Raw genomic sequence first — 27089 nt, forward strand, 5'->3', positions numbered from 1 at the left:
CATGGCATTGCTGGCATTTAAATCAAATCCAATCAAATTCTATTTAAATAAATAACTGAAAATAAAATATAAACTTTCTCTTGATGCCTGGGATGGTTTAATTGGCCAGAGATATGATTAACCAATGGATCTGCAATTAGAAGAGGTTTTGGACAAATGAAAATGAAGAAAATAACTCAGAAAATTGATTTTGTTTTCAAAATTCGGAGCCTGATCTTCTGCCTGATTTTTGACCCAATAAATGATTAAATCTGTTAGTGAAACCTCCTCCAAAATGTTCTCCTTGATTTTCTCTTTCCAATGAGCCGTCCTGGGCCTCATTTGGCCAAGTAAAACTCATTCTATGAGCTTCCAAAGTTGATGAGTCAAATCTGGCATGAATCTGGAAATTCTGTTGCTGGGCTAAAAATCAGAATTTGAATTAAAAATCTAATCCTAAATTAGTTTCTAATTTAATTGTTAATCATTAATTTAACTAACTAATATCTAATTAACTATTTATAAACAAATTTAATCTAATTAAAAACTAATTCTAAATGATATTTAAATCTAAATTAATTAAATATCATAAATTAACTAATCTTATTAAATTAAAATTCATTAATTAATTAATTAATATATATTAACTAATTTTAAAATATTAAAAAATTAATTTAATATATTCTATTATATATTTAAACTAATATACCTACCTTACCATACGTTAATATATTTAAACATATTAAATTAAACCTATCACACCATACCTTACTATATTTAAACATATATCACACCATACGTTACTATATGAACCATTTAATAACCATGAATGGAGTTATTAACATTGAAGTCAAAGATTGACTTATCGCATCGGAGGAGGAGTGGTGTCAGGGGCATTAACTTATATCAAATAAAAACTCCCGATGCGATTCATTGCCCTTTGGTTATCGGCGATCGGAGGTATGAAGGGGTTCATTAAAACATGTCAAGTGAACTTTCTCGATGTGATATCGCATCGGGGGTATGGCTTATGGGTATGTCGAAGGCTTTTAAAATATGTTGCGAATAAACTTGCGATGCGATTTTATTTATTTATTTATTTTTTTATATTAAATTTTAATTTAATTTAATTAATTATATTAATTTAATTTAATTAAATTAATATTTAATATTATTTTTTGGTTTTGATTTTATTTTAATGAGTTTTAGTTAAGTTGCGAAATTATCTAAACTACAGCCACTTGAAAAATAATTAAAAATAATAAAAATAAACTACAACCACTTGAATGTTTGGGTTTTCGAGATTAGGATTTGATTTGGAAATTGGAGTAAATTTCTTAAATCTCGATAATTAATGATTTGGCAGCATAACTAAAAATGAAAAATGTTAGTAAAAACTCGCTACGGGTTAATATTTAAAATGAATACCTTATTGAACTAATTTATTTACAAAATGCAATATTGTACATTTTATGCATTTTTAACCCATGCTAGATAAATGATGAGACTTCAAAGGCATGCCATTTTTAAACCAGTTGACCAAATGAGGCGAAACAAGCGTCAATGGGAAGCTTGTAAAAAATCGATTTTAACAAAACAATCAAAACAAGAATCCAAAGAAAACTAAAAATTAACAAAAGCGTAGGGCAATCAACTAAAATAAAAATCAAAAAGGTGTTTAGCCAAAATTTTATAGAAAGGGTCCCCATTATTTGAAGTGAACACATCAATAATGGGGGGGGGTTGTGTTTTTACCACAACACGAGCTTGACACAAGACAAGGAACTATGCTCAAAAAAGTTCGCATGCCCCCAGTATAATGATGCAAAGCAAGGTACATGCCCCCCAGGCTTCATTGCATTCAACCAGATGGATGGAATGAAGGTTTACTTTCAATATTTAACTTGAAAAGGGAGTTGTTTCATTTTTAAGGAGGTTGACACAAGAAAAGAATTATCCTCATACCTGATTCATTTTTTAACGAAGTTGACTCAGTAACAAGAACTATCCTCAAGCTAGCCTGTTTCATTTTTTAACGAGGTTGATACAGAAAAAACTATCCTCACACTAGCCTGTTTCATTTTTTAACGAGGTTGATACAGGAAAAACTATCCTCGCACTATTGATCATGGCTTCCAGCTGGAAGAAAGGCATGTTAATGGACACACCTTGATCATGGCTTCCAAGAGGTCTTCATCAGAAGAAAGAATATTGCTCTGGAAGGAATACAGGTCAAGGGTCTCAAAAGGGATAAGAACATCGCGTTCAAATAATCCCATAGAGTTTTCCATGTCAATTACCGAATCTAAATCAAAGGAAGATGAGAAAACAGTGAGAGGCTCACTTACATCGGTAACTAAAAACATGGGACCAGTTGCCACATAATTAACCCGTGGCAAGGTAGATACCACTTTAGAATCATGAACATTTAGGGGTGTCATATTATTGGTAGTTGAGACAAGACTAGGGAACGAAAGCTGGTCTACAGTCACAATACTGCCATTGTGAGGGAAAGACATCACACGAAAGAGTGTCGATACGACAACCTTCATTGCATAAACATAGTCTCGCCCAAGGAGTAAATTGAAATCCAAGGGACCTCGAACTACCATAAGATCAATACAGACAGTTTTACCTTCCAAGGTAATGGAAAAATTAGGAAGGATCCCTAAAGGTTCTATTAAAAGCTTTTAGATTCTGCGTAATAGGCGCAAGCTGAGGGGAACCTAAAGCTTTCCAAGCAGTTGAGGATAAAATACTAACAGAAGCACCTTCATCTACCTGTGTGCGATGCATGTCCCTACCACCAGCCTTGACAATGATTTGGAAAGGGATGGAGGAAGGAAGACGAGGTTCTGTCAGTCTATTCCAATCAAAGGAAAAGACCTCAGTACTTGGAGGGGGTTCTGTAGAAACAGGTGAAATGCCCCCCGGCAAAGAGGAATCTGATGTAACAAAAAGAACCTGAGCGGTATGAAGTTCACTCTCCAAAGGGAAAGTGGGATCGACCGAATGTGAAATTGAATCGACCACTTGATCAACTAATGGATCATCAACCTGAGTGACATGAGTTTCACTCTGCAATGGAAGAGTGTGATCGATTGTATTTGAAATTAGATCAATCACTCCGTCAGTTGACGGTAGGTTGTGAGAAAGTTTACGGTAACTAGTTGGAAATTCTTGCTGTGGAACAGTAAGGTTTTCCAACAATGTTGAGGCTTCATCCATGTGAGGGCAAATGTGAGTTTGATGACTCCCTTTGCATAACTTACAAGGAAACCTAACTTTACCCTTTTTCCCAGGAACCTGACTATCACTGGTTGATGGATCAATGGAAAGTTGATGAGAGTTTTCTGACCATACTTCCAAGACCTTTGGAATACCAGGACAATTGACAAGGAAGTGGTCACCCTTACAAAGCCTGCAAGGGTATTTGGGTTTATGATGCATGTTGGAGTTTTCCTCAACACAACTAACACTTACAACCACGGTTGGTTGGTTGACTTATTTCTTATCTTGCTTGCTTCTTCTTCTTCTTCTCTTTCTTCTTCTTCTTAGACACCTGGTTACTAGCATCAAGGATTTTACCAAGTGAAGAGGAAGAAATGGAGGAAGAAAAATTAGGCGAAGAAGGTAAAGGGTCAACAGAAGGTTGGTGATGTTGAGATGGTGAACTCTGTTGAGGTGAAGCATTCGGTTGAGGTGGAACAATTGGAGTATTTTGGGCCAATGAAGTTGAAAATAACCATATCGGTAAACCTATTGTAAATCCAGGTAATGACAAAGTAGCCATATAAGGAGGACCAACATTTCCAAAGTAAGGAAAAGTACAAGGATTCTCGTTAGGAGGGGTTCCTAGGTTGGTAAATTCCGGAACATTTTCCATTATATTCAACTTCAGTGAATTTTATTAACAATTTAAATATAAAATTAACAGTTGACAATTCACACCTAACAATTAAAATTCACAATTCACACCTATGGTCTCTAAAAGTAAAAACAAACAAATTAACACGCGCTATCAAATCTAGGAGTCAAACCACACACAAACAGTAACTCTCCGTACCGAAAACACTAGTTGGTGATGAAATCCAACATCGCAGAATTCAGTACAGAAATGGCGGGTGGAACAGTTACCCCGGAAACCTGCTTAATGAATAGACTGGCACAAGTTCCTCCACTTAACCGTCTCGAGTGAAGTGAACCCCCCAGAAAATCCAAGTGAGTCTAGCCGACGTCTGCTCCAGGTACAGTGGGATCTTCCCTCCACCGTCACCTTGGGTAGAATCCTAAAGATAATAGTCACTAAAGTTACCAACATCAACAAATATACCTGGGGGAACAATCTACGACCCGATAGCACGCAAGGGCAGAGTAACAAGCTCACTCCCCTTGCCGGCTCCTTGACAATAATCCAAGGTTTACCGACAAGTGACCCCAGGCTCCTCGACAATGGTCAATCCGAGATTTACCGTTTGTAGTACGTGCGTATCTGGCATCGTTCCCAATGAAGGAGGATTGATCCCCTCACTGGTTCGGACACGATCTCGTGCTTCTCCTTTAAGAGGAGCTTTCCTAGAGCATAAATGTAACAGTTGGATTTATCCTACCACAAGATAAGCTACTTGTTTGGTTTTATTGTCTTGGAGATTTAATTACTCTCCTACTCCAAGACACTAGCCTGATCTATATTGGTGTTTCAGAGCCCTAGAAATGTAAAAATTACTAGATGAATTTTAATTAAGCGTTGTGTTATTAAGGCTGTTATTACTCAAATGGGTAAATGGATATAAAACCAATGGTGTTATGACCCGACTCAACTGAATGCAATCGAATATGATAATGTGATCTTTTCAATTCGATGAATCCTAACTAAAGTAAGGAGAGAGTTTCCATTCACTTCCAACAATGCAAAGAATTGATCACTAAGAGAAAATATAGCAAATTCTCTAATGCACTAATTTCATCAAGAAAAACTAATGCAAATCAATTCCAAAATAGTTTTTTATTTTTATTTTTGTGTAAATTTAAATCAAAGAAAACTGATCTAAATCTACGATTGATTTTTCAGAATGTAAACTATGCAATTGTAATCTATGCACAATTCACTTGAAAAGTATGCAAATGTAATCTATGCACATTTTTCATTAATATTCTGAAAATGAGAATTCTAATTATGCAAATGTGATCTATGCAAGAGAATTCTCAGACACAAGATGATTATAATGTAATCTAAGAACCAATCAAGTGCAAGTCGAGAAAATTGGGTGAGAGTTCCAAAGATCAAAAAATAAAAACACTCAAAGGCGATTAACACTCATACACAATTTAGCGAATGAGGGGGAAATTTTTTTGCAAAAACAAGAGGAAAAAAATGCAAAATTGTGAAAAGACTGAGACAAACCTCCAAGTAATGACCAAAGGAAATCAAATTTAGAATTTCTCAAAAAAGAGACTCAAAACACCCAATTGATAAAAGCTTAAAGCAGGAATGACAATGAAATTAGACAAGATGAAAGCTTCTGACAGGTGAACAGTGGATCTGGGCAGCAAAAACAAGCTATAAACAAAATCTAAAAGATAAAAAAGAAGAAATTGAAATTTTCTAGGCTTTTGACAGGGGTACGCAGGCAGCCTGTTTGCACAGGTGCGGCCACTCTCTGTGTACACAGCAAAAGTGCGTACAGGTACGCACTGTGCTTAACACAGAGGGTGCGTACTGCTAGCAAAACCAAGAAAAATAAAAACTAACTTAACCCTAAGCTATTCCACCCAAATGCACAGTCAAAAAGCCAAAAACCAGAAAGAAAACAACTTTTCTCAAATCAAAGTTTCACACAAAGGAGAAATCAATCACATCAATGGAGTTCCCCAGTGGAGTCGCCATTTTGTCATGCGGAAAGAGTCAATTTTGCGGACAAAACCGACCTCCCTAGAAGCAAAGGCTTTCTAGTGACAAACAAGACAATTAAACACTATCGTTCCCTAAATATGCATTTAGAATACAAGTAGTCAGGTGTTTAAAACATACCTTTAGTCCCACGCTGTTTGTAGCAGTCCAGCCTCTCCGATCCGGATGAGCTCCTCCTTCTCTTCGAAACCTGCATTCACTAACAAGCAAACGATTACATAGCACCTGAATAACTCATAAAATAAAACATATTCATCATAAAGACCAAGGAGTATATGAAACAAATTATGTATAACAACTTGTTGAGAAAAATGAGCTTAATTGTATTAAGTGGAAACAAAAGAAACCATTACAATCAGTGCCTTGGTGTTGTGCAGGTCCCTCCCAGGGTCCAACAAGAGTTCTCCTTTACTTTGATCAGCTCACCCACTTCCAAATGAAGCTAAGAAAATATGGGAATCTCTCCTCTCAAGCTCTATAAGGGAGTCCTAATTTCAGCAACATCTACCCTTAGGAATGTTCAGCTTTCAACCTCTCCTCCCTCTGGCCCAATGCCTGTATTTATAGTGCTTTGGAGGAAGTTAATCGGGTCCACCATGAATGGGATAATCCCCTATTTCAATGGGATAGCTCCCCTCTTCATGGAATAAGTTCCTCTTTCATTGGGATGCATGAACCATCTAGAGGCGCTCAATCCACGTCAAACCATCTTCTAGAATGCTCTAGAAATGACCACAAGTAACTTTTTTGAAGTGAAACTTGCGCCTTTTGACCTTTACAGGAGTACGCACCCACCCCTTTACAGACAGAGCGTACAAGTATGCAGGTATTGTGAACTTGGGGTGCGTACACGCAGGTAAGGCCAAGAGAAACTGCGTAACCAGAGTTAATTGACTTTTTAAGGACTTTCTCTCTTTCTTGGAGTTTGACATGAGGAGCAGAGGTATAAGACTTGCCAAGGAGGATAGTATGACAGTTGATGGAGCCATACTAACTGCAAATAGTCATGGTGACAAATTTTAGTGTAACATGGCTGCAAAAATGTTGCCATGTTCATTCTTGTTCCATTCCTTGAGCTTAAGCTTAATGTGTTTTAGTCTTTTTTGAAGAAGGAACATATTGGTGCCTTGGATATTCAAATCTTTTGCCCACCATATAGCAATATCACTGTTGAAATCTGGATGAGAGAGCTAGATGTTTTCTAAGCGAAAAGGTCTATTTCTTGGAGTACCAATACTCTGCACCTCCAGATAAATCGGCCAGTGGTCAGATCCTCCAAAGGGTAGGATTCTTGCTGAAATTTCCTTATTATTGAGCATAAGATCCTCAGATATCATGAATCTGTCCAATTTTGAAGCCACCTGAGACTCTCCTCCTCTTTTGTTGTTCCAAGTAAAAATTCCATTACTGGTTGTAATGTCCACTAACTTCATAATGTCTGTGAAAGACTGAAACCTCAGAGAGTCTTGACTTTGAATTCTAGTTCCACCTTTTTTCTCTGAAAGTGATTTAATCATGTTAAAATCCCCTCCCAGTATCCATGGCATACCTGCATGTCTGTCCCTTAGTTCCTCCAGAGAATCAAGAAACTTTAGTTTTCCTTCCAATCTTTGGGGTCCATACACATTGGTGATTAGGTAAGTTTCCTTATCTCCGACAGGCTGGATGACCACAGAGAGATAATCTCGAGATGCTTCAGCATCTAAAATTTCTATTTTCTTAGGATTCCAAAGGGTGAGAATACCTCCTACTGTATTCTCCGCTTTGACTTCCAGAAACTCATAGTTATTGAGCCACTTGCTATGAATCTCTTTTAATTTATGAATGGAACATTTGGTTTCCTGAATGAAGATCACATCCGGAGCTATTTGTTCATTCCGTTACTAATCAGTCTCTGTTTCCTTTTACTACCAAGACCTCTGATATTCCAAGAAGTAAACTTCATTATTAAAGATTGGTGAAGGAGTAGCTGGTCAGATCTTTCATCTTACCTGAGTCTATCATTAGCTTTCCACATTCCATTAATAACTCGTTCTTCTTTTTCCTACCTCTTTTCTTTCCTGGGTTTTTGGGTGCTAATACAGGTATGGGTCTTACCGTTTTTACTCCCTCATTGCTCTGCTTTTCCTTGCTCCTTTGCCTCTCTGGTCCTTTGTTTTGGGTTTTCCATATGTATAGCTGCTGGACTTTATTGAACTCCTCTGGAGGTAAAGATTCTATCCCTTCTTTAGTTCCTTGAATCAAGAAATCTTCCAAGTCAAGATTCTCTTTCTCAAGAATCGCCTGAAGTTCTTGGTCCTTTGTTTCCATCTCACTTGGGGTCATCTCCTGATCCATTTCTGTTTCTGCATCGTGTAGAAATTTTGAATAATTTAACACATATTCACAGAGATTATCCTGATCATACAATTATAAGCGGAACATGTATAATACATAATCTCCTCTACGTTGTTCATCAATTTACAGAAGCAGAAACATTCACAGGCACACATAGAAGCATCAATCAAACTCATAAACACAGTATGTGTCCCGGGGAAAGCATCTCGCTAAAAACCCCACACTATCTGTATATTATATTGATTGAATCATGTAACAATACAAAGCATAATACTTCTCACAAGTATCTCCACCTGTTACACACAATACAGCTCACATTTGATCTCCAAATCTCCCCCGCTGCTTGCCTGCCTCCACTGCTCAATACCTGCTCAAGAACTGATGAGAATAGCTTCCCAAACTCGTTTTTCACCTGCAAAATAGTCACTCACTCTTTGTGGACGTGAGAAAAGGCTAAAATGTGGGCCAAATATGTGAGCAAACTCATTGGCATACTCAATCCTTTGATTGTGCAAGATCTGATGCACAACTATAGTCACAACTGATAGCAATCTGATTCTCTACCACTTGTCCCTGTTGAACTGAACATGCACTGACATGCAACTGAGTTAACTGATGTATTCTTTAGTTGTATTATGAGTTAATAATTAGTTTAACAACTCATCATTAGTCTATCTGCAGTTAGACTAACTACAACTAGTTTAACTAAGTCAAACTGAACACAACTCCATCAACTGTACCTCCAGTCCACTAAACTCAACTCGCTTGAGTTCTAACTGAAGTCATGCATGCAACAACTCAACTGACTCATAAGAAAAGCGTATTTCCTTCTGACAGCTGCATGTGCCACCTCTGTAGCTCAAACTGAAGTGCTCCAAGAGAATAAGATCAAGTTTATAGTCCAAATATTATTGTGAGATAATAATATTTGACTTTTCTATTTTTGACAGCCAGTCTAAAAATAGACTTTGATCACTCACACTGTGATCACTCACACTTTCATCAAAAATAGAAGTCCATCTATTTTTCCAACTTGATCAATCATCCATAAACATAAACATGATCCATATGTCTAAAAATAGACTTGCGCCAAAAATAGCCTGCGGGCCCACTTAGTGAAGGCGACTCTTTTCACTAAGCTCCATCATCTTGTTGCAATCTCAACAAGAATTTCTTGTTGCACACTTTTCAACACTCCCTCTCAACAAGAAAGGCTTCCTCTCAAACCCGATCCTGTAACTCTGGAATGTTTTCCATGCAACACATATGGCCGGTCCACTTGCTCTGTCATCAAAGTCTCTGACTGCTATTGCCTCTGTCGACTGAAACTCTGCATCTCTGTGCTCTTCAGTATCTGACTGCTCTAGCCTCTGTCACTTTGATCTCTGACTGCATCCGTGCTGCTGCTGGTTCTATCTCCCAGCATTGCATCCGCACTGCACCTCCCAACTGACCTCCCTGTTGGGATAGAAACATCCTCTGATGCTGAAGCTCTACCTGCTGCTGACAAGTGCTCCCTCTCTGACATCTGCGCTACTGCAACATCTCCATGCATCTCGCACCATTGCACACCTCTCTCTGCCACCTAGCACTGTGCAAAACACTTGTGCCTCTCGCATTGCTACAGCCTGCTAGCTATGCGTTGTCCTTGGATTCCCTGCACTGTCGCTCTCTCTGCCGCTCCATCCGCATCTATCTCTACCCAATCAGTCAGTTCCTGCTACTACACATCTTGGGCTCCCGTAGCAAGGTCTCATCCAAGAGGTTGGGTACCTCAAGGATCTTGCCCCTCCTCCTTAGGACGATCAATCCACATCACCCCACCTCCTACCTGGAGGTATGGATGCATGCGATCCCTCAGCCCACCTGGCTTGAAGTTTCCCCCTACTGGAGGTCTCTGGATGAGTAGATGTCTCTACTCGATCTCCCCTCAGCTTCCCCTGTTGTGGCTCCTCCACAATCTCCTGAAGCTGCTGCACCAATCGTGGCTCCTCCACAATCGTCTGAGACTTCTTCTGGCTCTGCATGTTGAGAGGTAATATACACTCTCTCTCAACCACCAAGTCTCCATCAGTTGCCTTTCTGCTCAAGGCTTTGCATGCATCTTGAACCTCAAGAGCATACAGGTTCTTGACCCGTGAACCAATCTGCTTCACCTGTCTAGTGATGATGTGTCTAAGGAAAACCTTTCCCTTACTAAAGACCACATCATATCCTCTGTCTTCCAACATCGCGATCGACACCAAGTTTCTCTTCAGTCCTGGTACATACTTGACATCGGTCAAGGTAAGGCGAGCTCCATGCTCCCTCTGAAAAATAACTGTGCCTACACCTGAGACACTATACTTCTCATCATTACCCATCCCTATGAGTATCTGGAGATCTTTCTCCTCCAAAGTACTGAACAAACTTTTGTCACTGGTCATGTGGAAAGAAGCTCCACTGTCAAGAAACCAACCACTTCCCACCATGGATGAAACCATGCATGCGAAGAGTGTGAAGTCCAACTCAAACTGTGAAGCAAGTGAGGCTGCCTCACCTTCAGATCCTTCCCCGGATCCCTTCTTGGACTTCTTCTTTGGGCAATTAGTAGCATAATGACCCAACTCATGACAACGAAAGCATCTCACCTTCGCCTTGTCAACCTTTTTCCCATCATTGGAAGAACTGGATTCGGAAAGAGAAACCTTCCCCTTCCCCTTCCTCACCTTACTCTCTAAGGCACAGTTCTCCTCATCCTGCATGGATGAAGAACCGTCTCTGGTGCTCCGCCTAATCTCCTCCTGCATCAAATCCGACCATGGTCGTTTCCAATTTGGCAGTTTCTCCCTTCCATTCACCGAGTCTTGGTAGCTATGCCAACTCTTAGGAAGGTCAAGGAGTGCTAGACTCACCATCCTCATCCTCAACAGTTACCCTCACACTTCCTAGCTCATCCCGGCATTGGGTGAACTTTGTGAGATACTGGGGCATACTGTCTCCATTCTCACACTGAATGTTTCTGAGTTTATCTCTTGCTTTGGAATTAAATTCGAATTCCACCAGCTCAAAACTCAACTACTTCCGATCTAGAATTCGTGAGAACAAAGTATTTCTTGTACAGAGATTGATTGTCTGGGCATTCACCGGATATCTCACCTTCCAAGGGAAGGATGAATCCAGAGGCTACCTGGCCCGATTACAGACTCTGCCTAAAGAAATAGAATGTAAACACTTCCTGAATAGTAGATCTGATGATCAATCCTCGCTTGATATCCTGTAAAAATCTCTTCTACAAATCAAGCAGCTCCGATACCATGTAGAAATTCTTCTACAAATCAGCTAGCTCTGATACCATGTAGAAATTTTGAATAATTTAACACATATTCACAGAGATTATCCTGATCATACAATTATAAGCGGAACATGTATAATACATAATCTCCTCTACGTTGATCATCAATTTATAGAAGCAAAAACATTCACAGGCACACATAGAAGCATCGATCAAACTCATAAACACAGTATGTATCTCGGGGAAAGCATCTCGCTAAAAACCCCACACTATCTGTATATTATATTGATTGAATCATGTAACAATACAAAGCATAATACTTCTCACAAGTATCTCCACCTGTTACACATAATACAGCTCAGATTTGATCTCCAAATCTCCCCCGCTGCTTGCCTGCCTCCACTGCTCAATACCTGCTCAAGAACTGATGAGAATAGCTTCCCAAACTCGTTTTTCACCTGCAAAATAGTCACTCACTCTTTGTGGACGTGAGCAAAGGCTAAAATGTGGGCCAAATATGTGAGCAAACTCATTGGCATACTCAATCCTTTGATTGTGCAAGATCTGATGCACAACTATAGTCACAACTGATAGCAATCTGATTCTCTACCACTTGTCCCTGTTGAACTGAACATGCACTGACATGCAACTGAGTTAACTGATGTATTCTTTAGTTGTATTATGAGTTAATAATTAGTTTAACAACTCATCATTAGTCTATCTGCAGTTAGACTAACTACAACTAGTTTAACTAAGTCAAACTGAACACAACTCCATCAACTGTACCTCCAGTCCACTAAACTCAACTCGCTTGAGTTCTAACTGAAGTCATGCATGCAACAACTCAACTGACTCATAAGAAAAGCGTATTTCCTTCTAACAGCTGCATGTGCCACCTCTGTAGCTCAAACTGAAGTGCTCCAAGAGAATAAGATCAAGTTTATAGTCCAAATATTATTGTGAGATAATAATATTTGACTTTTCAATTTTTGACAGCCAGTCTAAAAATAGACTTTGATCACTCACACTGTGATCACTCACAATTTCATCAAAAATAGAAGTCCATCTATTTTTCCAACTTGATCAATCATCCATAAACATAGACATGATCCATATGTCTAAAAATAGACATAGTCTAAAAATAGACTTGCGCCAAAAATAGCCTGCGGGCCCACTTAGTGAAGGCGACTCTTTTCACTAAGCTCCATCATCTTGTTGCAATCTCAACAAGAATTTCTTGTTGCACACTTTTCAACAACTCACCATCGTTTCTGTCTGCAGAATCTTATCTGGTGTTTGTTCCTTGTCCTCTACTTTCTTTTCTTCCATTAATTCTTCCCCTTTCGTCTAGTCTGCTGTGTTATCTTCTTCTTCCACTTCCAAGACTCGGAACTTGTTTTGGCTGTTTTTTTGTCCTTCAGATTTCTGTGCTTTTATTCCCTTCTTGTTTCCTTTTCCTTTGTATGCCATTTTGTGAAATCCTTCGGAGTCTTTCATAGCATTAGCTTTACTCTTATTCTCTATTCTAGTGAGAGGGCAATCCCTGAACAGGTGTCCATGTTCATGACATTTGCGGCATCTGAACGGAATATGTTCGTAGTCTATGGTTTGAACCCATTCTTCATCATGAACTTCCAAGATTATCTCATCTGGAAGAGCTCCAGAGAGATCCATCTCCACACATATCCGAGCAAAGGAAGTATACTTTCCCCTCCTAGTGGCTTCAGAAGCTTTAACAAACCGTCCTAGCTTATTTCCTATGGCTGTTAATGATTCTGTTTGCCAATAATCAAGCGGAAGAGAATAGAGCCTTACCCAAACCAGGACTGAAGTAAAGGTCTCACGTTCTAGAACAAAATTGATGATCCAAGGTCGCATATAGAGACCTGCAGCAGCAAAGAAGTATGGCCCACCTTCAAAAAATATATCCTTGTCTTCGATATTCGCAAAAACCATTGTAAAGAATCCCTTTGAACCTAGGTGTAGGTCAATGCTTCCTTTTTGTTTCCAGTGGTATCTTATCCACATTTGTAAGGCTTTTTCAGTGGGCCATAAACCATGAATTTGCAAATGATTGCATAGGTTTGCATATATTCCCTGTGCCCCTGCAGAGCAGGCTCATTTACCGTGACTCTGAGAATTACAACAACTTTGGGCTTACATGGGCCCATGTGTGCTTTGTTTTTTGTTCCCTGTTCCTTTCCTTCTTCCTCATTCTCTTTAATAATACTTTTCTCCTTGGATTCCTGTCCATTTTGTTCCTCTTCACTTTTCTTATTCCTTCCCGTTGAAGGTCCTCTATCATTTTCCATGGGTTTTTTTCCCTTGTTGTTCATGGCTTGCTTGAAGGAGGGAGTGGGGCTCCCTCCTCTGCGCCCCTCCATGGATCGCTGCCTCTGCAGCAACTCTGAAACCCTAATATTTTTTCCTGCCTTCGCTCTCGATGTCCCGAACCCTTCTTTCCTGAAAAGATCATGGAGAGCAAATCGAAAAAGTTATTAACTCCTTACTTAAATATAATTATTCTTAAAATTACTTTTATATTTTTTATAATAATTTTTTTTTATTCTTTTTTAAATATATATATATATATATATATATATATATATATTTTTTTTTTTTTTTTTTTTTTTTTTTTTTTCTTTTTTTTTCTTTTTTTTTTTCGTGATAAATTTTCATATGTTTTATTGTTCGATAAGAAAATTCGAAAGGAATTGTAAATTAAAAAAATAAAATATAAGTAACCATAAATATATAATTGATGATTAATATTTTTCCATAATTATGTATTTGAAGATTTTCATTGAACAAAGATTTATGTATAAATATATATATATTTTATCAAACATAAAAAAATTATCAAATTGTTATATATATATATATATATATATATATATATATATATATATATATATATATATATATATATATATATATATATATAGGAAGCTAGATAAGATAAGATAATTATGTTTATGTCTAACTAATGATCACAAAGTAGGTCAAATGTATTGTTGAGTACAATGATGTCCATACAAAGCAGGAGAACTAAACGGTCTCCTAAAAAAGATACAATGCATGAAGTAAATCAACATTGTAACAATTGTGGTGAAAATTCCATGTAATAAATGTTAAAAACAAAAAGATACAATGCATGAAGTAAATCAACATTGTAACAGCATGTAATAAATGTTAGAAACAATAACCACGGATGACTATTCCATGTAATAAATGTTAAAAACAAAAAAATACAATGCATGAAGTAAATCAACATTGTAACAGCCCTGGTGAAAATTCCATGTAATAAATGTTAAAAACAATAACCACGGATGACTCAAAAACGCATTCCAAGTTGAATGTTGGGCAAGACATCCTAGGGGCTGTTCATTTTATTGTTTATGGCTAAGGAAATTGGCAAAGGCAATGGCTAAGGCATTAAAAGGCATTTTGGCACATTTATTTATTAAGATAATGTAAATTATGAGAAAAAGAAGGTGAGAGGTCACAGGTTGCATGTGAGGAGGAAAATGAAGGAAAATAATGGAAAATGAACAAAATAGAGGCCTCATTCATAAAAATGCTTATGAGGATCAGTTGGTAAGCTTTTGTCAGTTCAATTTTGGAGCGCTCTCATACTCTTGGCTACTTGGAGTTTTCTTGGAGCACTCTTGGAGGGTGTGGCATACTTGGATTCTTGGAGCAAGAAGGCAAAGGAAAAGCAGGAAAGCACAAGAGGGCATCGGCATCAGCAACTACATTATATTTTCTTGCAGGTATTGAGTTGCATGTATGGTTTCTTCCCTAGTTTTGGCATGCATTGCACGCGCATGTGGTTTCTTGGTTCTGATCTGTCATTGGCATGGAGGATTGTCTGGATCGACAGTGGATTGCCTAGCCTTGCCATTTCCTGGATAGCCATGGTGATTGTGGGTTTACTTTCATTGCTTTGTTTTGGTTGGTTCTCATGTTTCCTTGGCTTGGGTTGAGTTATTAGTCCTGGAAGCCCTGGTTGAACAAACGCTTTGGAAGCCCTGTAACGGCTTGGGTTGAGTTACTAGTCCTGGAAGCCCTGGTTGAACAAACGCTCTGGAAGCCTTGTAACAAGTTGGGTTGAGCTACTAGTCCTGGAAGACCTGGTTGGAAAAACGCTTTGGAATCCCCTGGTGGGTTGAGTTACTAGTTCTAGAAGCTTTGGTTGGACAAACGCTCTGGAAGCCCTGTATAAGTGTGGGTTGAGTTACTAGTTCTGGAAGCCTTGGTTGGACAAACACTCTAGAAGCCCTGCATAAGCTGTGGGTTGAGTTACTAGTTCTGGAATCCTTTGTTGGACAAACACTCTAGAAGACTTGGAAGGCTTGGATGGAGACCAATCTGATGATGTTTTTTGGTGATGTCCGACCGTGAGGTGGAATCACTGTTTGATGGGTTGAGGTGGATGGTCTCTGGAAGCCCTGGATGAGTTTTGATTGATGTGTTCTATGAGATCCCACATTCATGCTTGGAATATGGCACGGGGGTGAATGGCTGAAGAGAGATTTGGCTCAGCCATTCTACGGTCGGGTGGAACGTGGTAGTCCCATCTCCGATTGGTTCATTTTATTCATTAATGAGAAATCCATTCCCTTGATTTTCATGTGTAAAGGTACTGATGTATTTATGGATTTGATGGCTGATATGTTTATCATATTTCTATTCCTATTATGCTGGTTATATGCACATTTCATGACAGCAACTATGTATGGATCTCAGCATGTTTTTACTTGTATATGAATCGATAATGTGTTTATGAGTTAATGGAGGATAATGCAACAAATGGTATGAGGGAACAATGGTTCATAGCGATTCTTAGATAAGTATGGGATCCATACACTTAATTTTGTTGTTTACACCTGTAGGTTACATGTTGATGATATGTTTGACGAAATGTCTATCATGGCTAGTAGGAGCCTGGTGATGATCTTGTTCATATTATTGCTTTTGCATCATTGTTTCCTTGCATCCTTACTAATTTTTAGTGATCATTCCATTCTGGGAAGTGTCATGGGATCTGGGCCGAAAAAGGTGGATCAAATCTCGGAATGCTAGCATTAATGTTGAGACTAACTCGCTTTGGCAGTGTCTAGGAAGTGTTATAAAGCACCTGGACAGTGTTCCCCGAGCGTTAGTCCTGAAACTAACTCGCCTGGGAAGTGTCTAGGGAGCGTTACCCTGCCCTTAAGTCTCTTAAACAACAGTGGGACCCAAGGATATGCGGTATAAGTGGTTCATTTGTCTCCCGAAGGTTATTTGGATGATGTTGGATGACTGTATGTGATGTTCTGTTGATTCCATTTCCTTAAAGTCACCAAGGAGGTTGAATCTTATCATAGTGGTCTCTCGTCGCATGTTTACCCTGGCTGGCCAGTTGCTTGGGTAGATGTGGGAGGAGGGTGTTACAAACATCTAGCCCTAGCGGAGAAGATCCAGGCGCTAATAGGTTTAAGGATTAAACCCATCTCTCCTAACATTCGACGTTGAATGAAGAACATTGAAGAAACTCAACAAAGTCTGTTGGCCTGATGAAGAGCCGATGGAAAGTGTGGATTGTCCACTAAATTGTTCCTTGGGGGGTTCACGCATTACTGAGGTCTGGAGGACCTAATCCATCTCCTAGGAACAGATTTGCTACTGAGATCTCGTGTGGCGGGGTGAGGTCCCACGGATCCTCATTGATCTAGAGTCTAGATATGTACTGGTATCAATTGGTCTCTTGTTGTCTCTGTCTGAAGGTAGTACCCTGAAACATGTTGTGATCCTCTGTGTGGGGTCTGGTCTGATGGGAGGCTGAAGAATATGTGCATGGAACCTAAGAGCCTCCTGCATATATAGGGCTAGACATCTTTGATCGAGATACCTAAAAAAGTCGACAAGGGTCCGAGAATCTCTAAAAAAGCAATGAAACCTTCCTCTGATCTCGTAGTAGATAGGGCATCCAAGAGTGAAGTGCACCTCGGTCTCCAGTTCTTGTAAATGACATACCTGGAAAATTTTGTCTGCTCTATCCACCTGGTGCTCTGTCTCTACCCAACGTCTATGAGAACCTACTCTGAACTAGCCTAGTGGAATGCAAAGAGCATGCATCCAGTGGTGACACATATATTGGGGTTGAACAATGAGCCTATCTCTCAACACCAAGAAGTGTTCAGTGTAGAAGGCCATCTTTGGGCGCAACCCTCTTGGAGGATTGACCCAGGTGACCTGGATGAACAACTTGTAGTTGTCGTCCCTGACGATCTTGTTTAGCTCATGTCTTGTAGGTAAAAGGTGACCAGGAGCATCTAAGGAATATCAGAAAGGAGGTAGACAATCCAAATGAATTCCCACTCACTCTAAGAGATCTTAAAATCCTATAAACCAACATTTGGCCCAGCCTGAGGGAGTAGAACGGGCAATAGTCTCAGAAGAGCAATATGCCAAGTAAGGATATTGGTACCTACTCTTTATCGAGTCTGCAAAGCCCTGGACACGATGCAAGAATGAAACCAATCTGAAGATTGTCTCAAGCAGAAAGGGTTGAGCTCCAAACTCTGCAAGGATGATGTGTTGTGGTACTGTCAGTTTGCATCTAATGATGTGACAAAGAAAAAGAATATGGACTCTCTTAGCTGAAGCCCAATCTAACTCAAGTAAATGTGGTACCCAAATCTCTGAGTCATATAGAACAGTGGGACAGATCAAGATGTCCATGAAGCTCATCTTGGACGAGATGTCCTGGAAGAGAAGGGCTAAGGATCCATATCCTTTGTTGATTTGAGGCTGAAGCATTGGTCACAAACTGAAGCGAGGACCTAAGAATTACACCCCCAAGTAAGTATACGTGTTGGTGATCTCAATCTCCTCCCCTCTGAATAGGAAGTGAAGATCTAAGGTTTTCTTCACTTAATTGAAGATCATAACCATGGTTTTACCCAGGTTGACCGTCAACTGTCGATGATCAAAAAACAGAGCTAAGGCATCCAGCTACCTTTGTAACCCTTCTGGGGATGAGGAGAGGAGGACCACATCATCAACAAAGAGTAGAATAGATATCAAAACCTCGTGAAGAATGCAACCATCAATGTTCTGGATATGCTCATGTAGAAATGCCTCCAACTCATCAATATAGATCTCAAACAGGGTAGGGGACAGTGGACAACCCTGTTTAACCCCAATAGTGCTTCAGATAAAATCAGACATCCCATGAGCCATGTGAAGATGACCAAGAATGGACCCATATAGTCACATAATAGTGATCAATAAGGTTGCATACTCTGTGGAAATCTGCATTCTAAAATGGAATAGGTTTTAATTATGCAAGTCATTACTTTTTATAAAAATGTGCTTACATCTCTATCCCACTTTGTAATAGTTGAGTTAGCTCTAATTATTTTATTGTTTAAGTATGTTTGAAATTAAGTTATTGCACCATTATTATAATAATAATAATATATAAAAGAAAAAATAGCGATGCATTATCAATAGTTCATTATTTCTCTAATTTAATTTAAAAGAAAACTATTACACCAATACAACAAAAGAAAACTATAACATCAATATATAAAAAAATCATCATACAAGAATTAGATAACATTAACCATGTGCAAATCTATTTACTTTGTTCATAGAGAAAACTATCTATATATATATATATATATATATATCCAACATATTAAAATGTCAGAAAAGGAAGTAGTTCTTAAAAAACAAACATGAAAAATTAGATATGTGAATATGTTGGCCCAAAGTTTTTATTTCGAGCTTGGTCATATCTTTGATGTTGGTTGCATGGATGTTAAAACTATAACATCCTCTTCTTTTCAACAATAATTACATTTTGGATTTCAGGCATCTGTGGTTCATTTCTTTTAAGTTGAATCTCGGAGTACCCACAATAATGATCACACTTGTGAACGTTTCAAATCCCAACATGGATCCATCATCAGGACAATTACTAAATGATGATAGAAGAAGAGCTTAGTGAGAGGAAACTCTTCTTGCTATCTTTATTCTGAAATTTTCGAGTAAAATGGTCTCATTCCATGTATCCCCTCCGCACAGGGATATAATTTTGGATTTCAGGCATCTGTGGTTCATTTCTTTTAAGTTGAATCTCGGAGTACCCACAATAATGATCATACTTATCAACGTTTCAAATCCCAACAGGGATCCATCATCAGGACAATTACTGAATGATGATAGAAGAAGAGATTAGTGAGAGGCAGCTCTTCTTGCTATCTTTATTCTGAAATTTTCGAGTTAAATGGTCTCATTCCATGTATCCCCTCCGTATAGGGATATAATTTTGGATTTCAGGCATTTGTGGTTCATTTCTTTTAAGTTGAATCTCGGAGTACCCACAGTAATGATCATATTTATCAACATTTCAAATCCCAACAGGGATCCATCATAAGGACAATTACTGAATGATGATAGAAGAAGAGCTCTCTCACTAAGCTCTTCTTCTATCATCATTCAGTAATTGTCTTGATGACGGATCCTTGTTGGGATTTGAAACTTTGACAAGTATGATCATTACTGTGGGTACTCCGAGGTTCAACTTAAAAGAAATGAACCACAAATGCCTGAAATCCAAAATTATATCCCTTTACGGAGGGGATACATGGAATGAGACCATTTTACTCAAAAATTTCAGAATAAAGATAGCAAGAAGAGCTGCCTCTCACTAAGCTCTTCTTTTATCATCATTCAGTAATTGTCCTGATGATGGATCCCTGTTGGAATTTGAAACGTTGACAGATAATTACATTCTTGTAGAATTTAGACTTTTGTGATCCATATTAATTGTAATAGCATTTTCGGTAAAAATCACATAAAATAAAATCTCGTTGACGCGTTTCGAACCAACCAGTGTGGTTCATCTTCAGGACAAGATGAGGAATCAGATCTAGGAAATGGAATAAATAGATGAAGGGAGCAGCTAACTAGCCGTTAGAAATAACGACTAGTTTAACTAAAAAATTGAAATAACAAATTAAGCCTTTGACCCAGAATTAAAAAGAATTTTAATTTAATAATTAATATTATTTTGGAATTAAGAAATAAATAAAGCAATTTCAATTAATATTAAATAATATTAGTATTATTAAATTATGTTATAGATATAATATCAATAAGAATTTTTAAATACAAAAACAGTAATAATAATAATTAATTAATTAATTAAATAACAAACTTTTAATCAGAATTTTAAATTAATAACTAATATTATTTTGGAATTAATAAAATAATTTTATTTTAATATTAAGTAATATCAATTTTTATAACAATTTTGAGATAATAATAATTAATTAACTAATTTTAACTTTATTAAAAAAATAAAATTAGGAAGATAATTGGGAAAACAAGAAAAATCTAGGAAGAAAGAGCAGGGATCCAACACTTGTTAATGCTCCAACCATCGTCTCTATTCAGATTGACGGGCCTTTGTTCGATCTCTAAGGCCTCTCTGAATTTTCGATGATGAAAGTGGTCAATCCTAGCGATGACCTTTGTCTCTTCTATGCAAATGTGATGATTGGTTTTTTCCGCATGTTCAGCCAATGCGGAGGAGTGAGACCTTCCATGCTTTATGTCTGCAGCATGCTCACAAATCCTTTGATTTATTGACCGACCAGTCTCACCAATATAAGGAGTCCCACATGAACAAGGAATCATATAAACACCCTTCACATCCTTAGGGTTAATAGGGTCCTTGGCCGAATGAAGAGAATTTTGAATAGTGCGAAGGGATCTAAAAGAAGAAGGAATATTATGTTTTTTCAAGATCCTCACGATTTCATCTGAGGTCCCTTGAATATAAGGAAAATGAACCCTGGAAGATCTGATTCCTCATCTTGTCCTAAAGATGAACCACACTGCTTGGTTCGAAACGCGTCGACGGGATTTTATTTTATGTGATTTTTACCGAAAATGTTGTCACAATTACATTCTTATTACTAACAAAATATATATAAAGAAAACCAACTTAATGTGCTTATATGATGTAAGGCATCTATATATGGCTACCTGATAGACTAATTTTTGCTACAATTTTAAATTTTTATAGGTTACGATTAGATGTACATAGTCACGAAATGGATAAGATGTATATCTCAGATATATGGTTACAGGACATACAATGCTATGTTGATCATAGATTTAAATTGTATTAGCTATCAAGAGGAGTGGATAAGAACATGGCATATATTGTATCTATAAACATCGTTTTACTGATAGAAAATCTGTTGGTTTTTTTCTTATTCAAAAAAAAAAAAAACAACTTACAACTTGCAACTTTCTTTTTGTAAATTAATGCTTTGTAATGTCAAAAAATCAGGATTAATCCTCCTCAAACCATCACCATTAGTTGGCTTACATATTTCCATACAGCCCTGGATACAAAATTCACAAGACTAAACACCACACCATGGCCACAAAATTCATAAGATTGAGCACTACACCATGACCAACACATAGAGTAATAAAAACTAAGTACATCATAAAGCCGAAAGCCCTTTTGACTAGGAAAAACCAAAACAAAAAGAACATAGAACTACAAATCCAGCCACTAGGAACATTAATCATTATCTGAAGAAGATATTGTTGATGGTACCCTCGCGCTCAAATCTAGAGGATCTAGCAAATTCCCACTATCAAATTCACATTTGCAATGTGCCCCTCCACATGGGCAAGGCAAGAATCAATCTTGTCCAAGCATACGCATTGATTCATGAGCATTCTTTTTTTGTCCTCCAAGACCGCTCCACTTGCTTGTCTTTCAGGAACAAACCCAACAATGTCTTCATTTGCTAGTGCAAGGCCACTGAGCTCTGATATTGCTTCTTCCTGCCCCTTGTGTGCCCAATATTAAGAAGCCAAGTCGACATATCCTCTAAGATTTCTAAATCTAAGTGGGATTGTCTCTCCACACCAGCTTGAGTCTAAATTTTGTGAATTTCCTTGCTTGTTTCTAGCAGAATTGCATTGAAGTGGCAGCCGAGTCATGAGAGAAAAGCCTCACTCCTCTCTACCCTCTTGGACCATTGCTCCCTCTCCCTACCTACAATGAATTCGTTGATGTGATGGCATGACAGAGACCGGGAGGGTGCACCTGGAGTACCTACTATGTATACCTATGCCTGCGAAAAACAAGAGAAAAGACCAGACACATACATCCCAGAACCAAAGCTCCAACCCACTATATCATCCCCAATGCTCATGACACAAACCTTAGACTCATTAGAAGCACCAAAGTGTTGGACAAAGGTCGCAGTGGCCTACACAGAGGGTCCATTCTCCAACACCATTAAACAAATACTCATATTCACACAAAACATAAGACCCTTGACACAGAAGACTCTCAAACACCCAAGAAAACCCACCCATAGGAGCCCTTCAACCCACACTGAACAATTCACGTGACAACAGACACCATTATTTACACAAATTATATGCCACGCCCTAGACATTACCAATTGATAGAAACCCAAGAACAAAGGACGCGGAATGGTTGCCAAGCCAACCAAAAGGCTCTCATGCCTTCAAAAAATTCCATGTATACCCATAACTTAACAATGCAAATTTAGTTTTTGAATAAGAAAACTTCATAAAACAACATCTCTAATGTATCCAATCAAAGATGCAAATTCATCATAAAGTTTATAGTATTCTAATGTTGAAATAAGTTTTTTTTATGATGGATATATGTAAGAAGGTAAAGTAGTGTTATCATACAAACATTTGTGTGAAAGATACTTTAAAATGCTCAAAAAGTAATTAACCTCATTTTTGTGTTTGAAACAACTTGGGAACCAACAAGTGTGATTTCCATAATTTTAAGTCAAAGATACTCTCACATATTCGTAATTTTGGATTTTGTTCCACATTAGTCCTCCATTTCTCCCTCTTGAAACCAAAAATTGCCTTCTCAAATATAACCAACATTCATTCATTAAAGAACATAAATCAACAAAAGATTCCAAGGCTTCCAAAAACCATAGAGAGTCGATGACATCAATCATGACAATATTTATGATGACTTCTTGATGAGAAAAGAAAGCCTATACTTTCTTCATATGACTATTATTGTTTTGGATGTCACACATTTGCGCAAAAAAGAATAGACACTCCTATTGTCACTATTAAGAATAGACAATCCAATTAAAAGCATTTGATTTTACCTCACAAAGGAATACCAAAAGTGTTGACTTTGTATATATCCTATTAAACAAGCCTAAAATCAAAATTACTTTGCAAATCATAAGAAAATGTTAGTGAAAACATGTTCATTGTTAGCTTCAATATGTTCCTCCATAGATTATCTCTTGAGCCAAGCATTCCATTTCCACATTTCCAAGGGTTTGTTGAACAAACTCTTCTTCATTTCCCTCATCTGGAGATGACCCAATCGACATCCTTTCAAAGAAGTTGTTGATCGCAAACTCCTTACCAAATTAATAACCAAATGATACACCTTGTTGCATTGTGCCTCCAAATTTTCTATCTATCTTTTCTACTATATCGTCATTTCAAGAATTTTTGCATACCATTATTTTAATTTCTTATCAACATGGCATTCTACTTGAAACAAGAAAGATGGAAGCCCAATTGCAAACCAAAAGGCTCTCATGCCTTCAAAAAATATCCATGGATACCCATAACTTAACAATGTAAATTTAATTTCTAAAGAAGAAAACTTCATAAAACAACATCTCTAATGTATTCAATCAATGATGAAAATTTATTGTAAAGTTTAGAGTATTCTAATGCTGAAATAAGTTTTTTTATGATGGATATATTTACGAAGGTAAAGTAGTGTTATCATACAAACAATTGGGTGAAAGATACTTTAAAATCCTAAAATAGTAATTAACCTCATTTTTGTATTTAAAACACCTTGGGAACCAACAAAGTGTGATTTCCATCATTTTAAGTAAAAAATACTCTCACATATTCATAATTTTGGATTTTGTTTCACATTAATCCTCCATTTCTTCCTCTTGAAACTAACAATTGCCTTCTCACATACAACCAACATTCATTCATTAAACAACATAAATCAACAAAAGATTTAATGGCTTCCAAAATATGGCATCAACATGACAACATTTATGATGTTTTCTTGATGAGAAAATAAAGCCTATAGTTTCTTCATGTGACTAAAAATTATTTTGGATGTCCCACATATTGCCACTACAAATTAGATCTTCAAAGTGATATAAGAAATATCAAGTGATAACTTCAACCATAATTCAAGGACGAAACATTTATTCATTCTCATGGTAAGTTATGTTTACTTATCAAAAGAAACACGCAATAACCCATACCTTCTTCATATGACTAAGATATTATTGAAGGTGTCACTCACTTGCACAAAACTGAATAGACAATCTTATTGTCACCACAAATTACATCTTCAAAGTGACACAAGAAACATAAAGTGATGACTCCAACCATGCTTCAAGGAAGAAGCATTCTTTCCTTCCAATGGCAAGTAATACTTATCTTCTGCATCGTTGAAGATCATATTTAGCTTTGTTCTGACTATTAATTAATGTGATAGGGAAATGAAACATTTGAAAGAAATAAGCCATATGCATTACAAATAAGTTTTATCAAAATTGGACCTGTCATCAAACCAGTAGGTTGCTTGGACTGGGAATCGATTGGAACTGGACCAAAACCGGTAGAAAAAAACTAGACCAAAAAACCGGTTAACCAAAAACACATTTAATATTCAAATTTAAACAAACATACAAAAAACTATGTATTAATGCGCATCCATATGAATCCAAACCATTTATACACAAATAAACAAATGTTCTCATTTATATAGCTTGTAAGGGTGCAAATAACCAAAATAACACTGAGTGCAATTCATCTCTGAATCGAAAATACATCAACAAAAAGGCCCTAGATGGCATCTAACATCCAAAAAAAATCATGCTACAACCAATACATACATATCATCAAAATCTTTGCCTATATTGGAATCTTCGTCATCGATATCACCCTCTAAGCATTAAAATAAGATAGAAAATGCTTAGAATGTCAATTCAAGATTTTGTTTGAGTGATGGGTACATTTTTAGTAGGATCATGATAGAGGAGTTCAACAATCAATGCCACTAACATCAAGATACATAGAGGGATTGGTGCTCTTGATTATATGCTAGTTCCATACCCTCATACATGACAAAATCCAATCGAAACATTGCAATCGCCAAATCCTGAAATCCTGAAAAACCGTTTAGTCTCCTAGATTTTGAGTGGGATCTAAAATTCTACTTTCTCCACTCAATGAGTTTGGAACTACTCTCAAACACCCCAAGTCATTTCATGGTAATGTTAAAAATTTAAGTAAAATGATGAATATAACATTACCATGAATTGCATAGCAATAGCAAGGCCATAGGCTTGAATATTAGAAATTTGGTCAAAACTAGGCTTCTCCAGTGATAAATCATTACTTAAAAAAAATGGTTGTTTTCAAAGGGTCCTTGATAGCATTGTACAAGACCGATCCGTACAAGAATCAGTTGATTGTTTTTAAAGGGTCCTTGATAGCATTGTACAAAACCGATCCGTACAAGAATCAGTTGATTGTTTTCAAAAGGTCCTTGATAGCAGGGTTGGAATTTTGCCCGTCAGAAGCCATTTTAGTCTTTAAATACGTTGAAAAATTTTAAATGACCGTCTGGCATAACATGGTTTGAAGAGTGAAGAACGTGTTTTTGACGGCTTCTAATATTTTGAAAATGTTATTAATATCTTATCTGGACATTTTGCTCCTAGAAACTTCGCGATATTAGAATAAAATATAAGTCTCTACCCTGAATAAGAAATTGAGGTATGTCCTATACTCTGAGTGGGCGATGAGTTTGATCATCAATAATAGTCTAAGATTTGAACTTGAAGTGAGTTTTCATGATGAATTAACTCGATGTAAATGGATTGAGATGGTTTATACTTGCAATTATAAAGAGTACACGAAATTAATATTATTTCCATATAAATCAATTGGTTTACATTTTAGAAACCTTAAATAGCACTTTGATCATACTTATAACTAAAGAATTGAAATTTTCAGTAATGATTATGTTTAAATGTTATTTTTAATAGTTGTTTTTAAATGCTATATTTTATATTTATTTTATAAAAATATATTAGTTTTGGTTTGAATATATATATATATATATATATATATATATATATATATATATATATATATATATATATATATATATATATATATATATATAATTATTATTTTTTATGTGTGGTGGTGTACTAAATTTCTATTTAGAAAAGTGTTTATTTATGAGTTATTTTTTGTTTAATTTATTAATAAATATAATCATTATTATTATTTTTTGTGTTTGATGTAGAAAATTGTTTATTTTATATATGTGTATTTTTCTAAAATGACGATTATTATTAACTATTTTAATTTTTAGTTTTTTTAGAATTAAGTAATTTATTTTTTAATGAAATTGTAGTTTTGTGTTGTTTAAATCACCTTTTTCAATGTATAAATCAATTTAGTAGGTTTACAAATCTCTCAAATATTAAG

At 36.8% G+C, this 27089-nt stretch overlaps 1 protein-coding gene across 1 annotated transcript in view; it reads right to left on the reverse strand.

Moving 5' to 3' along the window:
• The window catches only part of LOC149242696 (uncharacterized), a 150408-nt gene that overhangs the window by 56461 nt on the left and 66858 nt on the right, over window positions 1-27089 (reverse strand). Inside the window, exons 4-5 of the mRNA XM_089370950.1 lie at window positions 7988-8235; window positions 7440-7731 (exon numbers count right to left, since the gene is read on the reverse strand). Of these exons, the coding sequence (XP_089227076.1) occupies window positions 7440-7731; window positions 7988-8235 (540 nt within the window). The remainder of the gene's footprint in view (window positions 1-7439; window positions 7732-7987; window positions 8236-27089) is intronic.

This window comes from Pinus tabuliformis, chromosome 8 (genome assembly GCF_031772625.1).
Source record: "Pinus tabuliformis cultivar Carrire ecotype Pingquan chromosome 8, CPIR1, whole genome shotgun sequence".
NCBI lineage: Eukaryota > Viridiplantae > Streptophyta > Pinopsida > Pinales > Pinaceae > Pinus > Pinus tabuliformis.